At 41.4% G+C, this 24,542-nt stretch overlaps 1 protein-coding gene across 1 annotated transcript in view; it reads right to left on the bottom strand.

Annotated features, from left to right (window-relative positions):
* Window positions 1-24,542, bottom strand: part of MEGF6 (multiple EGF like domains 6) — a 2,184,612-nt gene that overhangs the window by 264,957 nt on the left and 1,895,113 nt on the right. Inside the window, exon 27 of the mRNA XM_044062967.1 lies at window positions 21,764-21,892. Coding sequence (XP_043918902.1) covers window positions 21,764-21,892 — 129 coding nt within the window. The remainder of the gene's footprint in view (window positions 1-21,763; window positions 21,893-24,542) is intronic.

The raw sequence follows: 24,542 nt of genomic DNA, 5'->3' as shown, positions 1-24,542 counted from the left end.
GTTCAACTACCTCAATGTAAAGGCCGCTGAACTCAGGGTGCGCTTCCCGTACCGATCCATGCTCCTAGACTCCTTATTAGGAGGATGGACGGACGTCGAAGCCTCTGCTACATCTTGCTGGGTAGCAGATGCCACCTCCAAAGCATCTGCAGCCACACCTTTAGTCAGAAACTCTTTTTCAGGGGGTGCCGAGAGAAATTTATCCGGACGAGCAGGCACCGGTTCCACAGAGTCTGGGTGTTCCCATGCCCTTCGACAGATCAAATCCAAGAGCTCATCGAAGGGCGGAGACACCCAGGAGGCGGAGGGCTGAGCCCCGAAGGCTTTCAGGAACACCGACTCATCAGCAGAGGGAGGTTTGGACTGCCAGCCGCCTCGTTGTTTCAGGGCTTCCAGGATGTCTGCAAAGGAGACATCATCCGAGGACGACTTAGGGGACCCCTCTGCATCATCGAGATCAGTGTCTGATGTAAGAGACTCATCAGGGGAGTCAACGTGCTTCCTCTTGCACGATCTCTTCCTGGCGGATTCTTCCAAAGAGGCTTCAGAAGGACCTCCAGGAGGGGGAGAAACCCCAGTGGGGGTAACCTCAGGCCCCGGGGCTCCGCTGTCTAAGGACAGGGGGACTGCCAAAGACCCAGTCTCGGCATGCAGGGATGGAGCTGGGGAAACCGTGGAGGTAGCCAAGGAAGATTTGGCTAACACACTCCTCATAGCCCTGAAGGCGGGACCACCAGAATCCTGGGAGGGTCCCACCTCCGTGGCCATGACAGTGGACGGCACTCCCGCCGCCAACGTGCCAAGAGGGAGACTTGGGACCGAAAACATCAATCCCGAAGCCTTCCCCCCAGGGCCGACGGAAGAAGTCCGTGTACTGAACTCCGACCCAAGAGCCGGAGTTGGAGCAAGGGTCGAGCCCGACCCTAAAACCTCCACCGGTTCCACCAGCACCGGCTCCAACGGTGCCAAAGCTGTTGGAGGAGGAACCATAGTAGGGACGTGGACCATCGGCTCCGAAGCCAAATGGGCTGTAGCCGAAACTAGCTTTTGGAACACTGGAGACTGGAAGAGTCTAAGGAGCACCCTGTCGATGTCCGAATCAGACATCCTGGATGATCTAGAGGATACCGATCGGGCCCAAACCGATTTCTCCATCGGCTCCGAAGGACTCGGGGACCGGCTCCGAATGGACTCTACCACTATCGGCTCCGAGGGAGATCTTAAGGCAATTTCCTTCGGTGCCGATAAGGACTTCGCCCGAGGGGAAGAGTCTGAGCCGGTAACCCTTATCGGCTCCAATATCAGTGGAGCCGATGAAGGTGACCTGCCTCTCGATGCCCCAGTCCTCGGCTCCGAAACCAGAGGGGTCAAGGCTGGAGGCATCGAGGCAGACCGTTCCGCCCTCGGCTCCGAAGTCCGTGGAGCCGATGGAGAAGTCTGCTTAGGTTTTTTAGCAGTCGGTTCCGACTGACTGGTCGGAGCCGACGCTTTCTTCTTTTTCGAAGGAGAAGGAGAGGAAGATAAAGCCTCCTCGAAGGATGGCTTAATTAACCCCTTCAGGATTAATTTGTTTTTCCTCTCCTGGAGGACTCTTGACGAAAAGGTGTGACACACGCTACAAGATTCTTGTAGGTGCTTGGTGCCTAAGCAATAGACGCACGAGGAGTGGTCGTCCGTTATGGACATTTTATAACCACACCTCGTGCACTTTTTAAACCCGGAGGGTCTATGCTCTTTGGACATACCTGTATATAGAGAAATACAAGAACTAATAGTTCAATAACAGTAAAATATAAAAAGTTTTTTTTTTTTTTTTATAGAACAGTGATGAAAAAAACACACAGCAAGACAGAGAGAGTCAAGACCCTCTAACTTAAACGGGCACTTGACCCGCAAAGAAACAGTAAAGGTAAAGCAACAGGGGAAGGCCCCTCTAACTAAAATGGGAAACCTTCCCAAACAGGAAAAAACACAAATTTCACAACAAAACTAATCAATACACACTCGTATGACAACAACAGCTGTTAAAACAGCTTTTGGATTTAAAGCAAGCAAATTTCTGACAGGAAAAAGCCTAAATAAATAGTACTTAGCCCAGCCAAGTTGAGACCACGTCTAAGCTTTGTAAGCGGCAAATGAGATCTGGGGGATTAGTGGTGGTGCATTCTGGGATAAAGACAGCTCAGCCAATAAGAGGCCTCGCTCTATAGCATAAGCGTGCCGAGTCGGAGCCGAGGGATCGGCTCCGAGCCCATCAGTACAGAATGTAGGCGAGATAGGATCACATAACATCTATACATTTCTTGGTATTGAGCTTGAGCCCATGGCTCTGGCACCAAGCATCTGTTTCTGTAAGGCTCTTTTGTAGAATATCCACATCATTTGGGGATTCAATAATGGCTCCCAGTTTTAAGTCATCTGCAAACTTTGTTAGCCAGAGTCCCTTAGTGTTGGCCTGTACTTCAGAGAAGTAGATGCCAGACAAGAGTAGTCCCAGGACTGAGCCCTGAGGTACTCCACTTGTCACTTGTCTGAACCTGGATTTGGAGTCGGCTACTTTTACAGTGTGCATTCTGTCAGTAAACCAGTTGGCAACCCATCGAGTAACGTAGGGATTAATGCCAGCTTAGTAAGTTTATCTATGATTCCAGAGTGGGGGATGGTGTCGAAGGTCTTGGCGAGGTCCAGATAGGCTGTGTGGACCGCTTTACCTTCGTCCACAGCTCTGGAGACTGATTTGAAGAAGTCAATCAGGTTCAGGAGACAAGATTGGCCCTTCGCAAACTCAAACTGGGTGAGGTCCAGTGTTTGAAGGTTGCCAATGTCTTTTTTTGTACGTTCCATGATAATACGTTCCATGGCCTTGCAGATCAGGCTCGTCAGACTGATGGGGTGGTAGTTCCAAGGATCCAAGGTGGATCCCACCTTGTGGAGTGGGATAACTGTAGCTGTGAGTCACTCGGTGGACACGAAGCCTGTGGTGAGGCTATGATTAAACATGACACTTAGGTGAGGTGCCAGTTCATTTTGTAGTTCATGTAGTACACAGCCCAGAATGTTGTCTGGTCCCATGGATGCTGTACTCTTATCTTTGGAGAGTGCAGTTTTTACACGTGTGGCTGTTGTTACCGAAATTTGGCAATCTTTCGGGAATGAGATGGGCCCTTTAGGGAGTGAAAGAGGGGTGAAGTTGGCACTGAATAAATCTGCCAGGATATTGGCAGTATCCTTGGGATTAGTATATTTAATGCCATTCTGTTGTAACAGGACTTCCTTACTGTGAAACTATCTGTAAAGTAGGCATCTTTTATGTCTGATAAACAAGAAAACATTGTTTATCAAGAGAAGGATCAAGACTTCTTCTATGGGTACCTTGAATTTCTTCAGAGTCACAGATATGTAGTCTCCTGTGATATTTGCTGTATTTGTTGCATTTTAAATAAAAAAATAACTGTACTGTTCTACTACGACTTTAAGTACTTATTACATTGTACCACTTAGTCAGGGCTGTTGTATCTAAACTGTACAGTCTTCTTACACTTAGGCTCCAAACCAGTCATTTTAAATTAAGAATTTTTTCCTGCCCTGTTGTGCAAGAAGTATGCTGATCCAAACCTATCTGAATTGGGTATTGCTGGTGGAAGGCTCACTGTATGTTTTCTTGACTAGTAGTTAGCTTAAAACTTGTTTTTTTTTCCCCCTGTATATAAGCTTTGCGTTTGCATGTGTTTTGGATTAACTGCTCAGAGTTGCTCATCATTTGTTGACTACGCCAGAGAGTTCCAGTGAATCTGCTTACAGCTAAGGCAAGCCTCTGCTAAAAAGATGAAAACAAATGTTATTCTGCACTATTACTGATAAGTGTGATTACATTTTATTAGTGTCCTGTGATATTTGCTGCACTTTTAAATTAAAAAAACCTGAACTGTTATACTTCTGTTTAACTACTTTTTACATTGTGTTACTTAGTCATGGCTGTTGTATCTTGATTGCATGGTCTTCTTACACTTGGGCTCCAGACCAGCCATTTTACATTAAGTTTTTTTCTGCACCCTTGTAGCAGAAGTGTGCTGATCTAAACCTATCTGAATTGGGTATTGCTGACAGAAGGCTTATTGTGTGCTTTCTTGATTGTTAGTGAGATTAAAACCCGTTCCTTTCTGCCTGTATGCAAGCCTCATGTTTGTGAGAATCACAATGTATAGATGCAAACTCCTTGAAGATAAAACTTCCCTAGAATAACTATCACTGAAACCATACCCAGCCCCTTGATGCTCTAGGAGCAAGCAAGTTGCTGGCTGAGCACCATCGCTCTGTTGGTTACCCATAGACTACACAAAGTATAGTTCCCACATATAGTCTCCGTGCTACCACATAGTCCAGCCTAATTAACACTTTCCCCAATAAAAACCCACAGTAAGAGCCTGGTATCATGGATGGGCAATTTCCTGCCATCTCCACAGCCAGCCTGAAAGAGATGGGTATCCTCAAGCAAAGAAGCAATTGTCTCATGTATACTAACAACCACGTAATCCTGAAACAAACAAATACTATAAGTGAGAGATGTAGTTATACTGTAAAAATGGAGTCAAGACTCTCACATACAGACAAATTGAATGCCAAACAGGTTGTTAGCACACAAATATATCATTTCCCATACTAAAGATTTGCCACATAAACCCACATATCCAGAGGTACTCAGTAGTAAGTTGCAAAAAACTCAGAGGCCTCCCAAATGCTGCCTTAAGAAACCACATATACACTGATCAAAGCAAACAACAACACATAATAATACACACACCAATGTTTCAGCAAACAAGTCCATAAGGTGAAACACCACAAAACCTCACATACTGGTCATAGGGGACTCTATAGCGAGACACATGGATGTTACCCTCACCAGGATGGATAAGAAGAAGGTTATGGTTAGCTGCCTGTCAGGTGCCAGGATCCATCAGATCACACAAGCACTCAAGTCACTCAGCCACAAGTACCAGTATGACTCTTGTCATAGTCCATGTGGGTGTAAACGACCTAAGATGTACCTCCCTGGACTATATGAAGAGAGACACGATTGAGCTGAGCTCTTAGATTGTGCGTCACAGGTAAGTATGAGCCTGTCCTTGAGCAGCATTCTACCTTTACCAAAGATGACACCACAGTACAAAAAAATTATTGACTTTAACAATTGGCTTAACTTCCGGTGTCAGTCCAAGGGCTTCAATATTTGTCAGCCTAGGAGGACATGAACCACAGGCCATGCTGTTTTGCCAGAGATGGTTTGCACCTGTCTCTAAGCTTTTGGATTAAGACAAAGGCTTTAACCATTCCTATGGTGCCTTTTTTAGTTAGTGTTAAAGTAACCAACTTCCCACTGTAACAAAATTTCTCTTGATAAGCTCACGGTACTGCTACTCAATGCTAGGAGTCTAAACAAGGCACTGCATTCCCTAGAAGCACTCCTCACCTTGAAAAATGCTGTCTGTGCAGTCACTAAGGCAGTTCAAAGCCACAGAAAGCACCCCAGCCATACAAGGCTGCAATGCCTTCCATATGTTCAGACCACCAACTGAGTAAAAAAAAGAACCAAAGTAGGAGGTGTATCCTTCTTCATAAAGGATAAATACACCGCAAGACTTGTCAAATGGTATGACTCTCTCAAGCTACTCCATGTCCAACTAACTATAGGTAACATCCCCTACCACATCATTGCTAGCTATAGGTCACCCACCATGAATCAGGAAAAACATACCACATAACTGGATTTACTGGAGTCACTCATCACGTAACCCAATACATTACTCGCATGTGATTTTAACTATCCTACCATTGACTAGGGAACCTACACGACCACTAACATGCAGGTTCAGAGGTTCTTTGACTTTGTCAGTGCAAATGTGCTGGAACAGCTGTGCGGCACACCCACTAGGGGCTCAAATCAGGGCACAGAACTCATTAACATGGGGGACTATTGCCCCCCTCCATGTAAGGTCCTCCTTGGTAAGATCGGACCACAAAAGGTCTCCTTTGAAATCAATATAGGGCCAGATAGCTCATCAAGCTCAAAAACACTAAAGAATTTCAACAAGACAAATTATCTCCTACTAAGTGATGGCATAAGAAAGTTCAAAGCTCCCTCGAAACCAGAAAATACAGAATCCTATGCAGAGGTGTAAACCAATATCCTGTAAATCCACTTAAGCAGTTGTATAGAAATGGCAGTACCAGACCAGACCAGATTAAACCAAAGTCTTGCTGGAAGAACAAGTCACTCTGATGGATGCCTGGAATAAACAGACTATACAACAAAAGAAATAAACTATTGTCTAAAAATAAGTGGGAACAGGTACAACAGAAGAAATCCTTCACTAGTCTAAATAAACCAATTGGAAGTGTGGACAAGTCCTCAAAAGCAAATTATGAAGCAAAAATAGTCTCCCTAGCCAAGAAAAATCACAGAGCATTTTGTCAGAACTCTTAAGGGGAATACCCAGCTATTAGATGGTTGTGGATGGCACCACCCATACTCAGCTACAGGAAATAGTCAACCTGCTAGCTGACAGATTTGGATCAAACATCACCCTCCTGCCCCCACTGGTAACCCCCCAATGTATACCTGTCACCATTCCTCAATCTATTATCTCAAGACAGCAGGTACTCCAAGGCTAAAATCACAGCATTAATGGGCCCTGACAACACCTCGGATTGTCTTTTAAATAACTTAAAACATGACCTCTCAGACCCACTTCAATCCCTATTTAACCACAGCCTCCAGGACATGCTCTGTTCCGGCAGAATGGAGGACAACAACAGTCATCCCTCTGCACAAGGAAGAACTATCAACAGACCCAGGGAATTACAGACCCATAAGTCTGACTAGCTTCATGTGTAAGGCCAAGGAAATAATCATCATGGAACTTATCAACAAGTACATAGGTAATGTACAGTCATGTACACTTACCATAAATGTAGATGTTTGAGTGTATTCACTGTTGCAGTCATCACATTTGGGTTATATGCTTGCAGTAGCCCTCAGTCGGCCTGATTATCAAAGTCTTGGGTCCTGCATCGGTTGCGGTCTCATCTTCTATGACGTCAGGTAGTCAGGGGTATAAAGCATGCAGCCAATGCCATTACATCAGTTTTTCTTGCCCCAGATGTCAGGTGCCCCCATAATGGGAAGCAATTATATATACAAGGTTACACCGTCAACAAAAAAGCAAATACACCAAAAAGCTTTAAGCATAGTAAGCAAGAATAGAGGTATAGCCAATAGAAGTCAGTGGGCTGGAGGGAGGGTAACTAGGACTGCAACAGTGAATACACTCAAACATCTACATTTATGGTAAGTGTACACAACTGTACTATATTCTTCATGTTTCATTGTTGCAGTCATCACATTTGGGTAGATTACCAAAGCTAATGATGGTAGGAGGAAATTAGATAGCATTAGGACCAGCTATAAAGCCCTGCAAGACTGCAGTGGCAAGCCAGCTCTGGATTTAGAGAAAATTAGCAATTGGTAATGCTTGGTGAAGGTATATACACAACTCCAGGTAGCAGCTTCTAGGATGTCCCTGGTAGGGACACCTCTGAGAAAGGCTGTAGAGGTAAATGCAGCCCTGGTTGAATGTGGTCTAATCCCTGTCGGGAAGTTTTTCCATGGTGCTTATAGCAGAAATGAATGCAATGACCTATCCATTTAGAAATTGTTTGCTTTGGAATGGCCTTCCCCTCTGTCCCTGCAGCAAATGCAACCAGCAGCTGTTCAGATTTCCTGAGAGGTTTAGTCCTGTCCAAATAAAATTTAAGTTGCCTGTGCACATCTAAAGGAGTGCAGTATTCATTCCCCTTTGTTCTGTGGTCTAGAAAAGAAGGTTGGAAAATGAATGGACTGATTAAGGGCTACACTGGATACCACCTTGGGCATGAAGGAGGGATTGGTCCTGAGGGACACCCTGTCCGCATGAACAATGATAAAAAGCTCCACTGCCATGAGGGCCTGTAATTCATATGCCCTTCTTGCTGAAGTGATGGCTAAAAGGAAGGCTGTTTTCCAAGAAAGGAATTTCAACACTGCATTTGCAACTGGCTCAAAAGGAGGTAGAGTGAGTTTTTCCAATACAAAGTTAAGATCCCAGGCTGGAGTTAGGGCTCTCCTGGGTGGTCTTAAGTTTTTGGCCTCTCTGAGGAACTGCTTCAGCAGTGGATGAGAGAAGAGGGGTGGTTCTGTGTTATAATGAGCTGAAATGACTGAGACATGAATTTTGATGGAGGAGAAGAAACGGCCCTTTTTGAAGCATCTCAGTTAAGTATTGAAGAATCTGAGGTAAATTGGGCACTGCTGTGCCCATCCTCTGAGCTTGGTTCCAGGAACAGACTCTTTTCCATTTTTCAGCAACACTTGCTTACTGAGGGATGGTAACGGAGAGATCAGGTAATTAGCCAGGCTGCCACGTTCAGGGTTTGAAGCTGTGGGTGCAGAATCTGGCCCTCCTGCTGGGACAGCAGGGCAGGGATCTGAGGCAGGTGCCATGGTGCCAGCAGTGACACACTGCACAAAAGGGGGTACCAGTGTTGGCATGGCCAGTCTGGTGCAATCAATATCGTCCTTGGTTTGTCTTGTTTGATCTTTAGCAGTACCTTGGAGAGGAGAGGCAGAGGGGGAAAGGCATAAACTGATAGGTTTTTCCAGGTGAAGGATAGGGCATCCACTTTCCAAGCCTGTTTGTGGGGAGTCCTTGTGCAGAATGTTTCCAAATAGTAGTTCTGGGGGGAGGCAAACAGGTCTATATTTGGGCTCCCCCATTTGTTTCTCAATATATTGAATATCTTTGTTTCCAGTTTCCACTCGTGTGGGTCCATGAGATTTCTGCTTAGTTTGTCTGCCAATGTATTTAGCTTTCCTGGCAGGAAATGAGCCTGTAGGTGCACTTGGTATCTCAAGGCTGTGTTCCACAGAGCCATGGCTAGTCTGCAGAGAAGGTATGAGTGGGTTCCCCCCTGCTTGTTTATGTACCACATGACAGTGGTGTTGTCCGTCTTTACCAGTAATTGCCTTGGAAGAATGTGGTCCCTGAAGGCTGTCAGAGCATTCTGTACAGCCAACATTTCTTTTTGATTGATATGCAGGTGCTTTGACTTATGTTCCATTTGACTGAATGCACTTCCCTGCCAAGTGAGCCCCCCATGCACAGTCTGATGAGTCTGTGGGGTAGAGTGAATGGCAGTCCCTTGTTTTGGTGGCAGGCCTCTCCCCACCAAAGGAACTCTATCTGTAGACAAGGTATGATAGGAATCATTGCTTCTAGATCCTGAGAATGTTGACACCATAGGCTTTTTAGATATCATTGTAGTTTCCTCATATGCAGTCTTGCACATGGAATTAGGTGAATTCAGGAGGCCATGAACCCCAGGACTTGCAGTATTTTCCTTGCAGATAGCTGGGTCTTTGTGGCCAGTAGTTTGAAGTAGGCTGTCAAATTAACTTGTCTCTCTGGCATGAGGAAAGCCATCTGGGAAGTTGTGTTCAAGCTTGCTTCCAGGAATACAATTTGTTGGCAGGGTACAAGATGTCATTTCTTTTTGTTTATGGTGTACCCCAGAGAAGTTAGCAATTTCTGTACAAACGCCAGATGATTCAATAGTATGTCCTGGCTTTCTGCCTGAATTAGACAATTGTCCAGGTAGGGATATATTTGGATATTTATTTGCCTGCAAAATGCAATGACTGGAGCTAGGGACTTTGTGAATACCCTGGGTGCAGTAGATTAGCCAAAGGGCAGTGCAGACAACTGATAGTGCATGTAGCCTGCTTTGAAGCGTAGGTATCTTCTGCAAGATTCCATTCTTGGGATGTGCAGGTAGGCTTCCTTTAAATCCAAATTTGCCAACCAGGCATCCTTGCCTAGCATAGGAAGCAGCTGGTGAAGAGTTAGCATCTTGAATTTTGGGATCACCAAAAAATGTTTAGGATAGGTCCAGAATAGGACACCAGGAATTGTCTTTTCTGGGCACCAGGAAATGTCTTGAGTAAAAACCTTGTCACTTTTTCCTCTTCTGGAACAGGCTGAATAGCCCTGATGGTTAAGACAGAGAGAATTTGCTTTTGAGCCTCTGCCCACTGATTTGGGGGTATATATGGCCAACCGTTTGGGGATGGTAAGAAGTGAAAGTGGAATCTGTATCCTTGGGAAACTATATTTAAACCCATTTGTCCTGGGTAATGAGTTCTCAATTTTTTGCTTGCAGGGCAATCTTTCCCCCTAAAGGAACAGTCAGTTGTGCAGGGCTTGGAAGATTTAAAGTTAAGTCACTGAGATAGTTTACCATAGTGGGGAGTCTTACCACTCCCTGCTTTGGAAGTGGGAGCCCCCCACTGCTTAGGCCTGGAGTACCTTGGGACTGAAGTCTGGGTGTTCTGCTGGTTCTGGGTTTGGACTCATAAGGCCTGCAAGAGGCCGAAAAGGACCAATTTTTAGAGGGCCAATGCCTACTAAATCTGGGAGGCTGTACTTGCGGGAAATCTTTAACAGTTTGCATAGATTTAGCTTTTTCCTCCATATTTTTAAGTACTTCTTCTGCTTTGTTGCCAAACAGGTGGTCTTGGTTTAAGGGAGCATCCAGCAATTTAGCTTTAACATGACCTGGCAAAGATTGCTCCTTAAGCCAAGCATGCCTTCTAAGTACAGACCCAGTGACAGCAGCCCTGTAAGATGCCTCTAGTGAATCAAAACCACATTGCAAATTATGTTTTCCAACTTGTTCAGCAGAATGCATTAAATCTTGTAAATCTTTATTTTCAGCACAGTCAGGAATCAACATAATTTTCTGTTTAAACGTGAAAGACCACAGGGACCCTTGCAACCAATAGTCCAAACACAAAGATCCAAACACGAAAATCCTTAACGCAAGTTTATTTAGCTTACAGCAAGTGTTTTCACCACAAACTCAGTTGTAGCTTCATCAGAGACAAATTTCAAATCAGAAAGCCAGTATAAATAATCAATTGCAGGAAATGACACAAAAATACGTCAGCAAATAAATGCTAGTACAAAATATCTACAAAGCAACAAGTTATAAACACAAAACCTGCTTCTAAAACATGCTAGACGCATATAAATTCAAATGTACTTAAAAAGATTGGTTTACTTTAATTATTTTCATACCAAATCTACATACTAGTATACACAATCATCACAAGTATGAAATATTTTGAAATATTTATAATTACTTTACTAATTATAAATAAATCACAAGAACCTTAAACTAGAATAACCTTACAGAAGTAATAGTGGGTAAAAATAAATAAATAAATAAAACTTCAGTACCACTTAAAAAACGTCACAATAAAATATTTTAATGTGTACTGCATTCCCTAAAGAATTATATATATATATGTATATATATTTATACTAAATAGGAATGCATAACAAACATAGAAACACCTACATAAGATGTAAACTACCCTATGTCTATGAAGGCCTTATTTTGTTATTTTTTTATTTTTATATTATTTTATTATTATTCGAACAGTCCTATCTTAGGTAACTCCTTAACTTTAAAACTGAAGAAATATTACAGTTTTTGTTAAGACCTGGGAACCTGAAGGCATCTAACCTAAGTTGCCATTCAAGTTCACGGTTCACCAGAATCAATGGAAAAGGCCCCCCCCTAATACTCGTGGGAACTTGATCGATCGCCATAAAATGGAAACTGTGCCCTGGATTAAGAATGATATGCTTAGCCAAAGCATTTTCATTCTTTTTATTTTTGATTGCATACACATGTTGGTAAACACGTTCACGGACTTTTCGGTCCGTCTTACCTATATAGAAGGCAGTGCAGCAATCACATAGGGCTACATAAATAATTGACTTACTTTCACAATTTAATGGGTAATGAATCTGATATTTCCTCTCCCTAACAACAAATGTCTCCCCTACTTTAACCATTTTACACCAGTTACAGAAACCGCAGGGGTACATGCCTTTCCGTCTATTAAATGAATGACGGGACAGGTCTCTCTGCAGTAATTCTTTTAGATTACTACCTCTTTTGTAAACAAATCGGGGCAAAATGCCCAATTTTTCTGCAAGAAATGAATTATTACCAATAAAATGCCAATTTTTACGTATAATAGACGTAATGGCTTGCGAATTACTACTAAAAGTCGTGACAAAACTCAATGAGAAGTCACACTCTTCACCAGGGGTAAGTAATATAGTAATTGTATTTAAACCTGAATCTAGTGCTGAAGGACCTTCTATAACAAAATACTCCTGATGACAAATATATACTTGGTCAAGCAGAGGTTTATAAAAGCCATCTACCCTTTTCTTATCCACTTCTTGAATAAGTTCGTTCAATAGTGAGGGTGGGTATCCGCGGTTAGCAAACATTTCTCTCAGGAAATTACATTCTATCCGAAAGTCTGTAATAGTGCTACACATTCTCCCTGCCCTCACTAATTGGCCTTTTACTATAGACCGCCTCTGTTTGAACGGATGGAAGCTTGAGAAATGGAGGAAAGAATTACAATACGTAGGTTTCCTATAGATGGTAGAGGTAAACACTTTATTATTGCAATCTTTAACCAGCTTCACATCAAGATAATCTATCTCTAATAAAGAGAACTTAGATGTGAATTTCAAAAATTCGGTGGTTGCATTTAGGGAGTTAACAAAAAAGTCGGCTTCTGAACTACTTCCTTTAAACAAAATAAAAATGTCATCAAGGAATCTAGTATAGTATGTGACAAATTGCATTAATTCAGGTTTTTTTCTGAGGAAGTTTTTCTCCCAATACCCCACAAAGAAATTAGCAACACTCGCCCCGCAGGGAGAACCCATGGCAACTCCCTGCCTTTGAAGGAAATAGTCCTTGTCAAAGATGAAAAAATTAGATGTAAGGACTATATCCAATAATTCAGTCACTAATTCTACCTCTGCTTTTGGGGCTTCAAAGTCGTTTAAGAGTAAACCAATCCATTCAACAGCTTCTTGGTGTGGAATGGACGTATACAAATCTACGACATCAATGGTGAGGAAGTTACACATGTTGTCAAAGGGAATACCATTAATACTCTCCAAAAAGGACCAGGAGTCCTTACATACACCTGGAATAAACCTAAGGTACTTAGACAAAATACTGTCAATTAGTCTGGAGCATGGGTAAGTAATGGACGACCTCCCATCCACAAGGGCTCTCATAGGGGGATTTATACTATCCTTGTGGATCTTGGGAATGCCGAACATGACTGGGATTTTTGGTAAAGTGATGTCAATAAAATTGTAAGTATCGACATCTATTCTCCCAGCCAAAAATAAATCACGAAAATAACCCCTAATTCTGCGGTATGCCCCATTAACTTAATTGACAGAAGTAATAGAATAGGCAGGGGAACTCAATACTAATGCCATCTTCTCTTTATATATGTGATCATCTAAGATCACAAGACCACCACCTTTATCTGGTTTGATCAATCTGATCGGTAGTTGACATAGGTTGTCTAAAGACAGAAGCTTTTATGGCGATCGATCAAGTTCCCACGAGTATTGGGGGGGGGGGGGCTTTTCCATTGATTCTGGAGAACCGTGAACTTGAATGCCAACTTAGGTTAGATGCCTTCAGGTTCCCAGGTCTTAACGAAAACTGTAATATTTCTTCAGTTTTAAAGTTAAGGAGTTACCTAAGATAGGACTGTTCGAATAATAATAAAATAATATAAAAATAAAAAAAAGAAAATAAAAAAAAATAAGGCCTTCATAGACATAGGGTAGTTTACATCTTATGTAGGTGTTTCTATGTTTGTTATGCATTCCTATTTAGTATAAATATATATACATATATATATATATAATTTTTTAGGGAATGCAGTACACATTAAAATATTTTACTGTGACGTTTTTTAAGTGGTACTGAAGTTTTATTTATTTATTTATTTTTACCCACTATTACTTCTGTAAGGATATTCTAGTTTAAGGTTCTTGTGATTTATTTATAATTAGTAAAGTAATTATAAATATTTCAAAATATTTCATACTTGTGATGATTGTGTATACTAGTATGTAGATTTGGTATGAAAATAATTAAAGTAAAACAATCTTTTTAAGTACATTTGAATTTATATGCGTCCAGCATGTTTTAGAAGCAGGTTTTGTGTTTATAACTTGTTGCTTTGTAGATATTTTGTACTAGCATTTATTTGCTGACGTATTTTTGTGTCATTTCCTGTAATTGATTATTTATACTGGCTTTCTGATTTGAAATTTGTCTCTGATGAAGCTACAACTGAGTTTGTGGTGAAAATGCTTGCTGTAAGCTAAATAAACTTGCGTTAAGGATTTTCGTGTTTGGATCTTTGTGTTTGGACTATTGGTTGCAAGGGTCCTGTGGTCTTTCACGTTTACTTTTGGTTTAGTTCGTTTGGTTTTTTTAATTTTCTGTTTAAGCAATCCAGTAATATGCTGCTGATACTTTAACATATGAAACTGGCAGTTTAAGGCCCTAATGGCCAAGGTTGCAGAAGTGTAAACCTTCTTTCCCCATCTATCCAGTGCCCTGGAATCTCTATCAGAGGGGGTAGGATTTTTGGCAGTAGTAGCCTTAATGCCCTTGGGTCCCTGTGAAATGGCCTCAGGATCTGCAGTAGAATTTTTAAAGAGGAACTTGTGAGAGTTAGGAACCCTGTAATATCTATCAGTTTTTCTGGGAGCAGGAGGCAAAGAGTCAGGAGCCAAGCTAGATTCCGAAAAGGCATCATCAACAATGTCCAGTACAGGGGGGATAGCTAAAGGCCTGTGTTGGGGCAGGAGTAAGTCTTTTTAGAGTCAGAGTAATCCTGGCTTTCCCAGCGGAAATGCTCCCTAAGAGTATGCAAGATTTCACCAAAAGAGAAATCCTCTGGAGGGAAAGCAGAGGTAATAGAGTCCTCTGCAACAGAATCCTCATAAGTAGATAAGGGTAAATCCTGTTTATCAGAGGAAACAGAAATTTCAGAGTCCTTTTCAGAAGAATCACAAGGTCCTAGGTCTTTTGGAGGGGGAAGGGTGTGTTCCCCTAATTAGAGTAATAAGGTCTTCAGCCATTCTTATCATTTGTTTTTTATGCATAGAGACCTGACAATGCGGTCTGGGCGTCAGTTTTCTAGGCATGGATCGAGTTTTAGGCCTTGAAGAAGAAGATGGAATCAGTTTAATATGCAAGTCAGTAGGCCTGAATACACCCTCAGAAGCTGGTGCCTGCACAGTGGCTCTGGACCCATCCAAGATAGAGACACCCGCAGGTTCCACAGTTGAAGCATCTCGCGGCATACTGGACTCTGAATGGGTCTCAGTAGAGGCCTGCGAATCTAAACTAGCAGGTGTCAGGGGCTGCAAAAGCGCCTCACTGAGTACAGGTGAACTGGCAACTAGCTTAGGAGAAGCGTCATCGGCAGCTTTGGACCTATGCGATCTGTCTCTGTCTTTATCTTTGTGTTTTTTCGGAATGTTGTTAGTCGAGTGGCTTTCCGAAGTTATATCTGGATAATTGAACCGAGTACCAAAATATTTAGAAGCGTAAATAAACCGACGACGAATAGTTTGTTGTTTAAATAAGGCACAAAACTGACAGCGAGGTACTTCCTGGTCAGGGCCTAAGCAAGGAATGCAGTACAAATTAAAATCTTTATGAGGTATTTGCTTTCCACAAGAAATACAATTATTAACTTTTATTGACATCAGTTTAGAGCAAGGAAAAGTTTCCCCAACAGGGTACTTAGCTTAGTTGAAGACTTCAGTTCTGAAACTCGAAAACGAAAATTTCATGAGTCGGCCGACTGGCACTTGCGAACTGCTTCTGCTTCAGGCACCGCATGGCAAGAAAGACTGATGTAATGGTGTCGGTTGCATGCTTTATACCTCTGACTACCTGACGTCATGGAAGATGCAACCGACGCAGGACCCAAGACTTTTATAATCAGGCCGACTGAGGGCTGCTGCAAGCAGATAACCCAAATGTGATGACTGCAACAGTGAAACACGAAGAACATCCTCCAGACTCTGGACCCAATTCAGTTCAGATTCATTAAGGGTAAATCATGTCTGTTAAATCTGGCTGACTTCTTTGAGAAGGTCACCAAGGCCATGGGTGAGGGAATGACTGTGCATACCACCTACCTTGTCCTGGCCAAAGTATTTCACATAATTCCTCACCTAGGTATTAGAGAGGAACTATCTCAACTGGGCATAAACCCCTATGTCACCAGGTGGGTCGCCAAATGGCTCACTGACAGGACACATACTGTAAAAGTGGGTGAATTCATCTCTAGCAAGTGGCCAGTCACATGTTGTGTACCACAAGGTTCTGTACTAGACCCTCTCCTGTTTGGTATTTATTTCTCAGAAGTAAAAAAAAACGTAGACGGCCTTTGGCTGAGCAGGTTTGTGGATGACTGCAAACTGGGGGCAATCACTGAATCCCTGAATGATACTGACCATACTGCAGAAAGGATTAATGTAGACAAATGATTGATGCTAGAGCCATGGACTGAAACAATGCAAAAAAATGCATAATTATTCCCTTTGGGGAAGCAAATACCCCAGCTAATTACAATATAGACAGCATTCCTCCCCCACCCCCAAGAGTAGACCCAGTGGTATATAATCTGGGTACTCAAGTTAATAGTAAACTGAACTTCAACCACCATGTGTCCACAGTGGTGAGAAAGTCCTTCTACGTGACACAACTCATAACTAAGGGTATGGCATCCAGATCAAAGGACATTATAATTCCATTTTATTCAGCCCTCATCAGACCAGTATTTGAGTACATGCACCTCAACAGACATCTGCAACAGCTGAAGTGATCCAGAGGTTTCTCTCCAGGAAGATAACGGGGATAAAAAATAAGTCCTGCGAGGAAGATTGAAAAAGCCCTATCATTGTATTCTGTCTCCTACAGACTACTATCTGTTCCTGGCTTATAGGGCAGTCTCCAATCCAGCCCTGATGGAAATATTACACATTCATAAATCAAACTGCACGAGTTTCACTTGTTCCAGGGATCTTAACCTAGCCTCTGACATAAATAAATCATGGTGGAGGAATGACTACCTCTTTTCTGGAACAAGCTTCCCCATTCCCCTGAAGCAAAGCCCTTCCCTGACTCTCTTTAAGTACAACGTAGATCATTGGATAGGTAATCATAAATTTACTCTTGGGAAGGCACCCAAGTTCCTCATGGACAAAGGCAGTTGGTAATTAGATACTATAATGTAGGCTCATATCCTTGTGTATTTTGCCCCAACTATTGAAAATTCGGAAACTTGGGTTAAATATGGCTAGGCTTGTAAAAGCTCTTGGGCCGCTAGTCTAGTAATCTTCTATGAACCTATAACAACCAGCCCAACCTGGAAACAATCTCCACTAAAAAAAAGTTCTTTCCTTGTTATCTCCTTCTTACATTCAGTCTCCATCCAACACATTGCAAAGATTCATTAGCTGTCACAGAGAAAGACAGACAGAGACAGATGTGTGTGTGTGTGTGTGTGTGTGTGTGTGTGTGTGTGTGTGTGTGTGTGTGTGTGTGTGTGTGTGTGTGTGTGTGCACTACCAATCTATGAATTAATCTATACTTGAATCAGTTACAGGCAGATTACATGTTTTATTATTATACAGAGCCTACTGGAATAGCGGTCAGTCATATTTAACCTTGTTCAGTCCACTACCATCAAATGCTGTAAGATATCTTACATCTAGCACATGCCCTTGTTTGGCACTTGGCACAATACTTATGATGGATACATTACTAGATTTATTTATTCTTTCATGGAAAGGGTAGCACAATACTTGACAGAAAGGATACAAGATGGATACATCCAGTCACTGGGACAGCTATACAATTCATAGCATGGTCCTAATTAGCTGCAATTGTGATTACAACAGCATAACACCTGAGGCTTATAACTTGGCTGATTGTCATGCATTTGTTAGTACTTGCTGCCCATTTTTAATATGTCAAATTATATCTGCTTACTGTATCACAGATGGGTTGGTGTACTAATGGATTTGGATAGCTAGTGATAACAGATATATAATGTGTCTGTATCAATTAGCAATAGCTACATAAGTTATAACTTATTAGCTACCAATAGGAGCAGATGTGCAAAAACAGGAATGAAACAGGAGACCTAGCCGACTTTAGCTTGGCCAAATGGCATATAGCATGCATATATGACACCAGCAGGAGTGAGTTGACAATTAAGGTCTATATTAGAACACTGAATGTTCAAAATTTCGAATGTTCTAATATCGACCCGTTTTCAGCGAATGCTGAAAATATCGAAGAAACAGAAAACCAAATTTTTTCCTAGGGATAGAATTTGGTTGTCCGTTTCTGTTGCTTCGGTATTTTTAGCACTGTGGTGGAAAGTTATGGGTAGGGTTCAGGTAAGTGTGCGATTGTGTGGACGTGAGGGTTAGGGCGGGTTAGGTGAGTTAGGGTTAGGGTGCGGGTCAGGTAAGTGTGCGATTGTGTGGATGTGAGGGTTAGGGCGGGGTAGGTGAGTTAGGGTTAGGGCGTGGGTGAGGTGACTGTGCGATAGTGACAGACCTTAGGGTTAGGGTAAAGGTAAGTGGATAGTTAGTGGTGTATGTATAGTTTCATGTAGGGTTAGGTGTAAGAGTTTAGGTGTATGTGTGTGGATTGCTGTTTGTTTGGTCTGCTTATGGTGTGTGTATGTGTTTTGGAACAGCAATTTTTTCCCTAGGAAAAAATTTGCTGTTCTGTACGTTCGATGTTTTAAATTTTCAATTCACAGGGTTCGATATTAGAACACTCGAAATTCTGAAAGTTCGGTGTTCTAATGTAGACCTGACAATTACCTATGTGTTAAAGCATATATATAAATATTGTATGTCATGTGTATTGGAGTTAGATCTGATGAATCTCTGTTAAGGGCAAAAGCGGTCATTTATTTAATATTTAATATATTTTATTTTTCAATAAAATATTGATTTCTAAATGAGTTATAAGTGATTGATTTTCTCAGATGAGATTGGGTAAAGTTGATGGTTCTTTTTGATATCAGCAGCTATCGTTTCAGAAATTATCTCAGCATCACCACTACCATCATCATCATCATCATGTGAGATATTGCCAGCTATGCCAGGAGAAGTAGGACAGTGGATAGGTTTATAGACTCATAGGTGTGTACTAGGCTAATGGCCCTGGAGCCTTTACAAGCCAAGCCCAAAAAAAATTTCCTTGACACAGTGCCACCTGATGTTAGTTCACAGTGCCTCTATTCAGTAGGGCAATTGGAATGATCCCTAGGGTGAACTTTCTGTTACCCATCCACTCGTCGAGCTTTCTCTTGAAGAGGTGCAGCGATGTGCTCTGGTTGACATGAATGGGAAGCTTATTCCAGAGTATGGACAGTGTCTGGAAGATGAACCTGTCCCTCCAGCATGTTCTTTTGGCTATGGTCTCTGAAGCATGTGGTACGGGGGGATTTGGGATTTCTTTAGGTGTAGCATTTTTAAGCAGGGCAGGGTCAAACATGGCTTTGTAAGTCAAGCAGAGGACCCCTGAGTAGACTATAAGAGACTGAGAACAGCTGAAATTTCTTGAGTCTGTCCATGTAGGACAATGTGTTTAAGGCCTAGGATCCTTTTTGTGAGGTACTTTTGTGGCCTCTCCAGCTATTGTAGGTGTCTGGTCAGGTACATGCCAAACAGGGCATTATATTTGATGACTGGTCTAATGAGGAATGATTAGACAGGGATGATGACCTCTTTCTTTCTGGATGTGTAACATATACCACCATAGCTAGCTGGAGTTTTGTAAAGAATTATATGTCATTTGCATATCAAACTAATTTGTACAGGTGCTTGTGCTGAAAATGTACTTGTCAAGCTGCTTGTGTTAAAAATGTACCAACAGTGGGTCCTGCAGCACAGAAAAGAAATACACTTGTATGTCAGACTGTATTGTAACTGTTGAAATGAACATACTGCAACTGGAAGAGAAGAGGTTACTCTCAGTCCAGCTAACTTTGAAAAATAGTCTGAAATTAAATTACCTGGTTTAGGCAATAAAGACTGCATCTTACAGTTCTGATTGCAGCCAGAGACAAAATGTCTGTAAAAACAAGGACTAGGAATCCTGCTGTATACGTGTGTGTGTGTGTGTGTGTGTGTGTGTGTGTGTGTGTGTGTGTGTGTGTGAATGTATGTGATGTCATTCTGTAAACCAACACTGAAATAATGTTTTAATACTAGATGAGACAGAAGTCTCAGACCAGTCTGTTTGTGAAAACTGACAAAGAAGGACCACTCAGCCACTTCATCTTGCCTTGATCTAGTATGTGAACTAGGGAACAGTAATTCTTTAGATCAGTCAGGAAAATATAGTGAGATTAATTACATATTTTTTTTTCTGTATCTGTGTGAATCTTTCCATTGGTGTTATTTTTAATATTTCCTCTGACTGAAACTCTGGTGTTTAATGTAAATAGATATTTAGTATTTTCATGTTCTTTTATTATTTATTATTAAATATATTTAAACTTTTCATTGTGGCTGGTCTTTTAGAGAAAATTGTAATGTTTGAGTGTACTTATATTTATTTGGTGACATTGTGGCCCGTCCTGAAAGCCATGCTGCATTGGTCAAACACTACCAATTGTATTAGTATAATTTTACTCAGTATATTTGAGTACCCTTGTAACAGCCTTAGAGTAACTGGCTTTGGAGTGTTCTGGTGGCAGCACTTACTTTATAGTCTGGGCAGAGGGGGAAAAGCTGGTAAATCGTGTCTGCCTTTCCCCAGTCTGTGTGTGTGTGTGTGTGTGTGTGTGTGTGTGTGTGTGTGTGTGTGTGTGTGTGTGTGTGTGTGTGTGTGTGTGTGTGTGTATGTGTGAAAATCAAATCTCAAAGAGTGTGTGTGAGTCAGCTACTTGGACCAGGGAGGCACAGCACTGGTTTCACAGAGTGGGTGGTGGAGGACTTGGCTTGCAACAACTGGCTGAGGACTTAACTCTACAGTTGTAGTCATAGTGGAGTCTTATTTCGGGCTTGGTGAGAAAGAGGGAAACCCAGCCCCGGGATGTGAGTGTGTTCCTTGTGTGCTCTTAAGGGAAACTGTGCTTGGTGCAGAAAGGTGCATTTGAAAATACTGTGTGTATCAATTTTTGTTCCAAGTGAACATCCCTCACTGGTGAGGATTGGGAGTCCTTCATTACTGGCCTAGAGGAGGGACATCACAATCATTATCATATTTCATCTGACTGAGTGCTTATTGTCCTCCTTTCCAATCTGCTGTTCTTAGCAGCCTCTTTTCATCCAGCATGGATTGACAGACTCAACCGTACTGTCAAAAATCTAGTTAATGGATGACATTCTTTCCTCAGTACACTATAAAAGACACCTGGCCTTCTCAAATAACACAAGACTGTACTCAGTCCCCATGGAACCCAGCAAAGCTCCCCATGTTGGAAGAAAGGGTAAAATTTTCACTATATACTGGTCACATTTCTAACCATTCAAAATGATCATCAGACTTCTCCCTTAGTAAAATAATGAAATGTGTTGTGAATCTACCATTTTAACATTTAAAATAACTGAAAAATAAAAAGGCAGCAGAGAAAAGTATTAATTATGTTAAGAAGAAATGATAAAGCATACATAGCAAATGTCATGATTACAGGAAAGCCATGATTTATTTATGCAGCAGTATGACATTATGTTTTTTCAAGAGTTAATGAGGCAGTATTACTTACTGGTGTTGCAGTCAGCTCCAACGTAGCCAAGTGGACATTCACAAGTTCCTGTCACACTCTCACAGTGACCACCATTAATACATTTGCATATCTTCTTGCAGTCAGGACCATAACGTCCTTCTGGGCATTCTAAAAAATGGAAGAGATATGTTAACTTTTAATTTTTTAACAATGATCGGGCATTAATTTAATTACTACAAATTACCTAAGTAAATCAATTCTCACCTTAAAATACTGCAACTCCTGTACTGTTGGCATCATCCTTCTTTGAGGAATATCCTTATTAAGATCATATCAGAATGGTGCTCTTATCAATTAAATAGCCTCAAAAATTGTCCCTTTGATATCAATTTCTCAAAAATTCTGTTGACCCTACTACAATTTTCAGGATACCAGTTCCCCTGTTAAATGTAAATCAAGCTCCACATTATCCACTGTATGCAGTGGAAATGGAAGGAAAACATCACAGTCATTAGGCCTTCCCTTAATCAGAACCTCAAACATGTTTCTTTCTCTATGTGCCATGTAAAGCTTATCCCTCTTCTTCTGAAATATGCTTTTCCTCCAACCTAAGTATTGTAAGGTAACTAACATTTCTATTATATTATTCTGCTGACTCTTCAACCCTTCTGACTCTTCTAACCCTAAAACATTCATCTCTTCCTTTCAGAAGCTTTCTGCTATAAACTGCACATAATTTATCTGACAACCTCTGAAATGTCTTTTTATATCTGTTTTACTGTAAACATTAGATATCCAGTTTTTTATAAAGTACTTCAGATGTCCCACTATCTGTCAAAAGAATGACAATATTCTGTTCTTTGGGGGCAACACATTTTTCTATGCATCCTAGGTTGCTAGGATATATCTTTATATGCATCCTAGCAACCTAGTGTCTCCCTCTCTTGCTACATTTTAAACTGCTTACCTAGCAATTACCCCTTGACCACCCTAAAGTTTGTATCCATTTTCATAACTCTCTGTAGTACATCTCCATTCCACTGCACATTCTTCTTTATGTTTTTTCTCTCCAAGTATATCACTTTGCATTTTACTTTGCATTCGCTCTAGGCTACCATGATAATGGCATCTCACCTAACTTCAGCAAGATTCTCCTTACTCTATTCAGTCAATGTAAGTGTCTAAAAAATTTCCAGTTGCTGTGTTGTTTATGAAGATATTAAAATACACTAGTCTGGTCATCTGGTAATAGTGTTATAGCTGAGATGTGTTCTCCAGTTATTCCCATAATTGTGGTTTGAGTTAAAGTTATTGTTAAACATTAAAAAGAAGTTATGTACTCACCATAACGTTCCATCTGTATTGTCCATTTGCATTCTTCCTCAACAATTGGGTTCATGTTTGACTGGGCTGTTATTTACAGCTCGTGGCCATTAGCAAACTCTCAAGCTCCTCTCTTACTCATGATGCTCTATCCCCTAACATACCTCAGGTGTTGTTTGCTGGCTTACAGTATCAAAATTATTACCACCCTGGTAATAGAAATCCACATCTGCAGCTCTCTCTTCCAGAAGTCATTAGTTCAAAAGTAGGGGGTTGGTGGGAGAGGATTTGAGGAAGAATGAAAATGGACAACACAGATGGAACGTTATGGTGAGCACATAACTTCTTTGTCTGATATTGTCAATTTTTATTAATTCCTTAACAATTGGGACAGAGTTCCCAGCTACCCGAAATCTCTGGAGGACTCTAAGGGAAGATATTCCTGAGTACAGTTGAGCCGAAGGCTGCTCTTCCCCTGGAGACCAGATCCAACTGTAATGAGTAAAAAAGGTATGAGAATTAGCCCAAATAGCAGCTGTACATACATCTTCCATGGAAGTCCTAGATAAAAGTACTGATGATCTGAAAGACAAACCTCTGAAGCAGACAAGGGAGCTTGGTCTGATGAAGCGGATGAAATCCGTGAAAGCGCTTACCCTATTATTGGAATAAAGCATTTATTGTGAGAATTAGTCTGCCGTGTGGAACCATTGTGCTTTGTTTTGTTTTGAAAAATACTGATGATGTTGCCATGGACCTGGTTGAATGGGCTCTCAAAGGTTTTGGTAAGGAAAGGTCCAATTTGTTATAGACAAAGGATATATAATCACAGTCAGCCACTTGGCTAAGGTTACTTTTGTAACTGGCTTGCCTACTTTGGAATCCGCAAAGTAGAAAAATTATTGATCTGTTTTTCTAAAGTCCTTCATTCTAAGTAAAATGTAATTGCCTATGAATGTCCAGTAAGTGTAACATATATTCACCTTTGTAAAATTTGGAAAGAAAACTGGTAGATTAACAGATTGGTTGATGTTGAATTCTGACACCACCTTAGGAAGGAAGGAAGGATTGGTTCATACAGCTACCCTATTCCTATGAAATATTAAGTAAGGATGTTTAGAGGACAGTGCTTGAAGTTCTGACAGTCTTCTAGCAGAGGTGATGGCTACCAAAATTATAGTTTTCCAGGTCAAAAGCTTAAGTTTGCATTTTGCTGATGGTTTGAAAGGGGAACGAATTAAGGCTGCAATACTAAATTTAAGTCCCATGGCAGAGTTGGACCCTTATAAGGGGGTCTCAAAAGAAGAGTACCTTTCAAAAAGGCCTTACAAAGTTTTGGTGAAGACAAGGAAGAGTTTTCAATCCCTATGTAAAAATTAAAGATGGCATCTACTTGTACTCTAATAGCTGAGGAGCTGGCTCCTTCATTGAAAACTGTTGATAAAATTCGAGGACACTATGCACTTCCTGCTCCACTTAAAAAGGAAATCTTTTC

Source organism: Protopterus annectens, chromosome 2.part1 (genome assembly GCF_019279795.1).
Source record: "Protopterus annectens isolate FY-2018-M chromosome 2.part1, PAN1.0, whole genome shotgun sequence".
NCBI lineage: Eukaryota > Metazoa > Chordata > Ceratodontiformes > Protopteridae > Protopterus > Protopterus annectens.
Note: the sequence above shows the minus strand (reverse complement) of the source record. Positions and strands in the feature narration are given on the sequence as shown.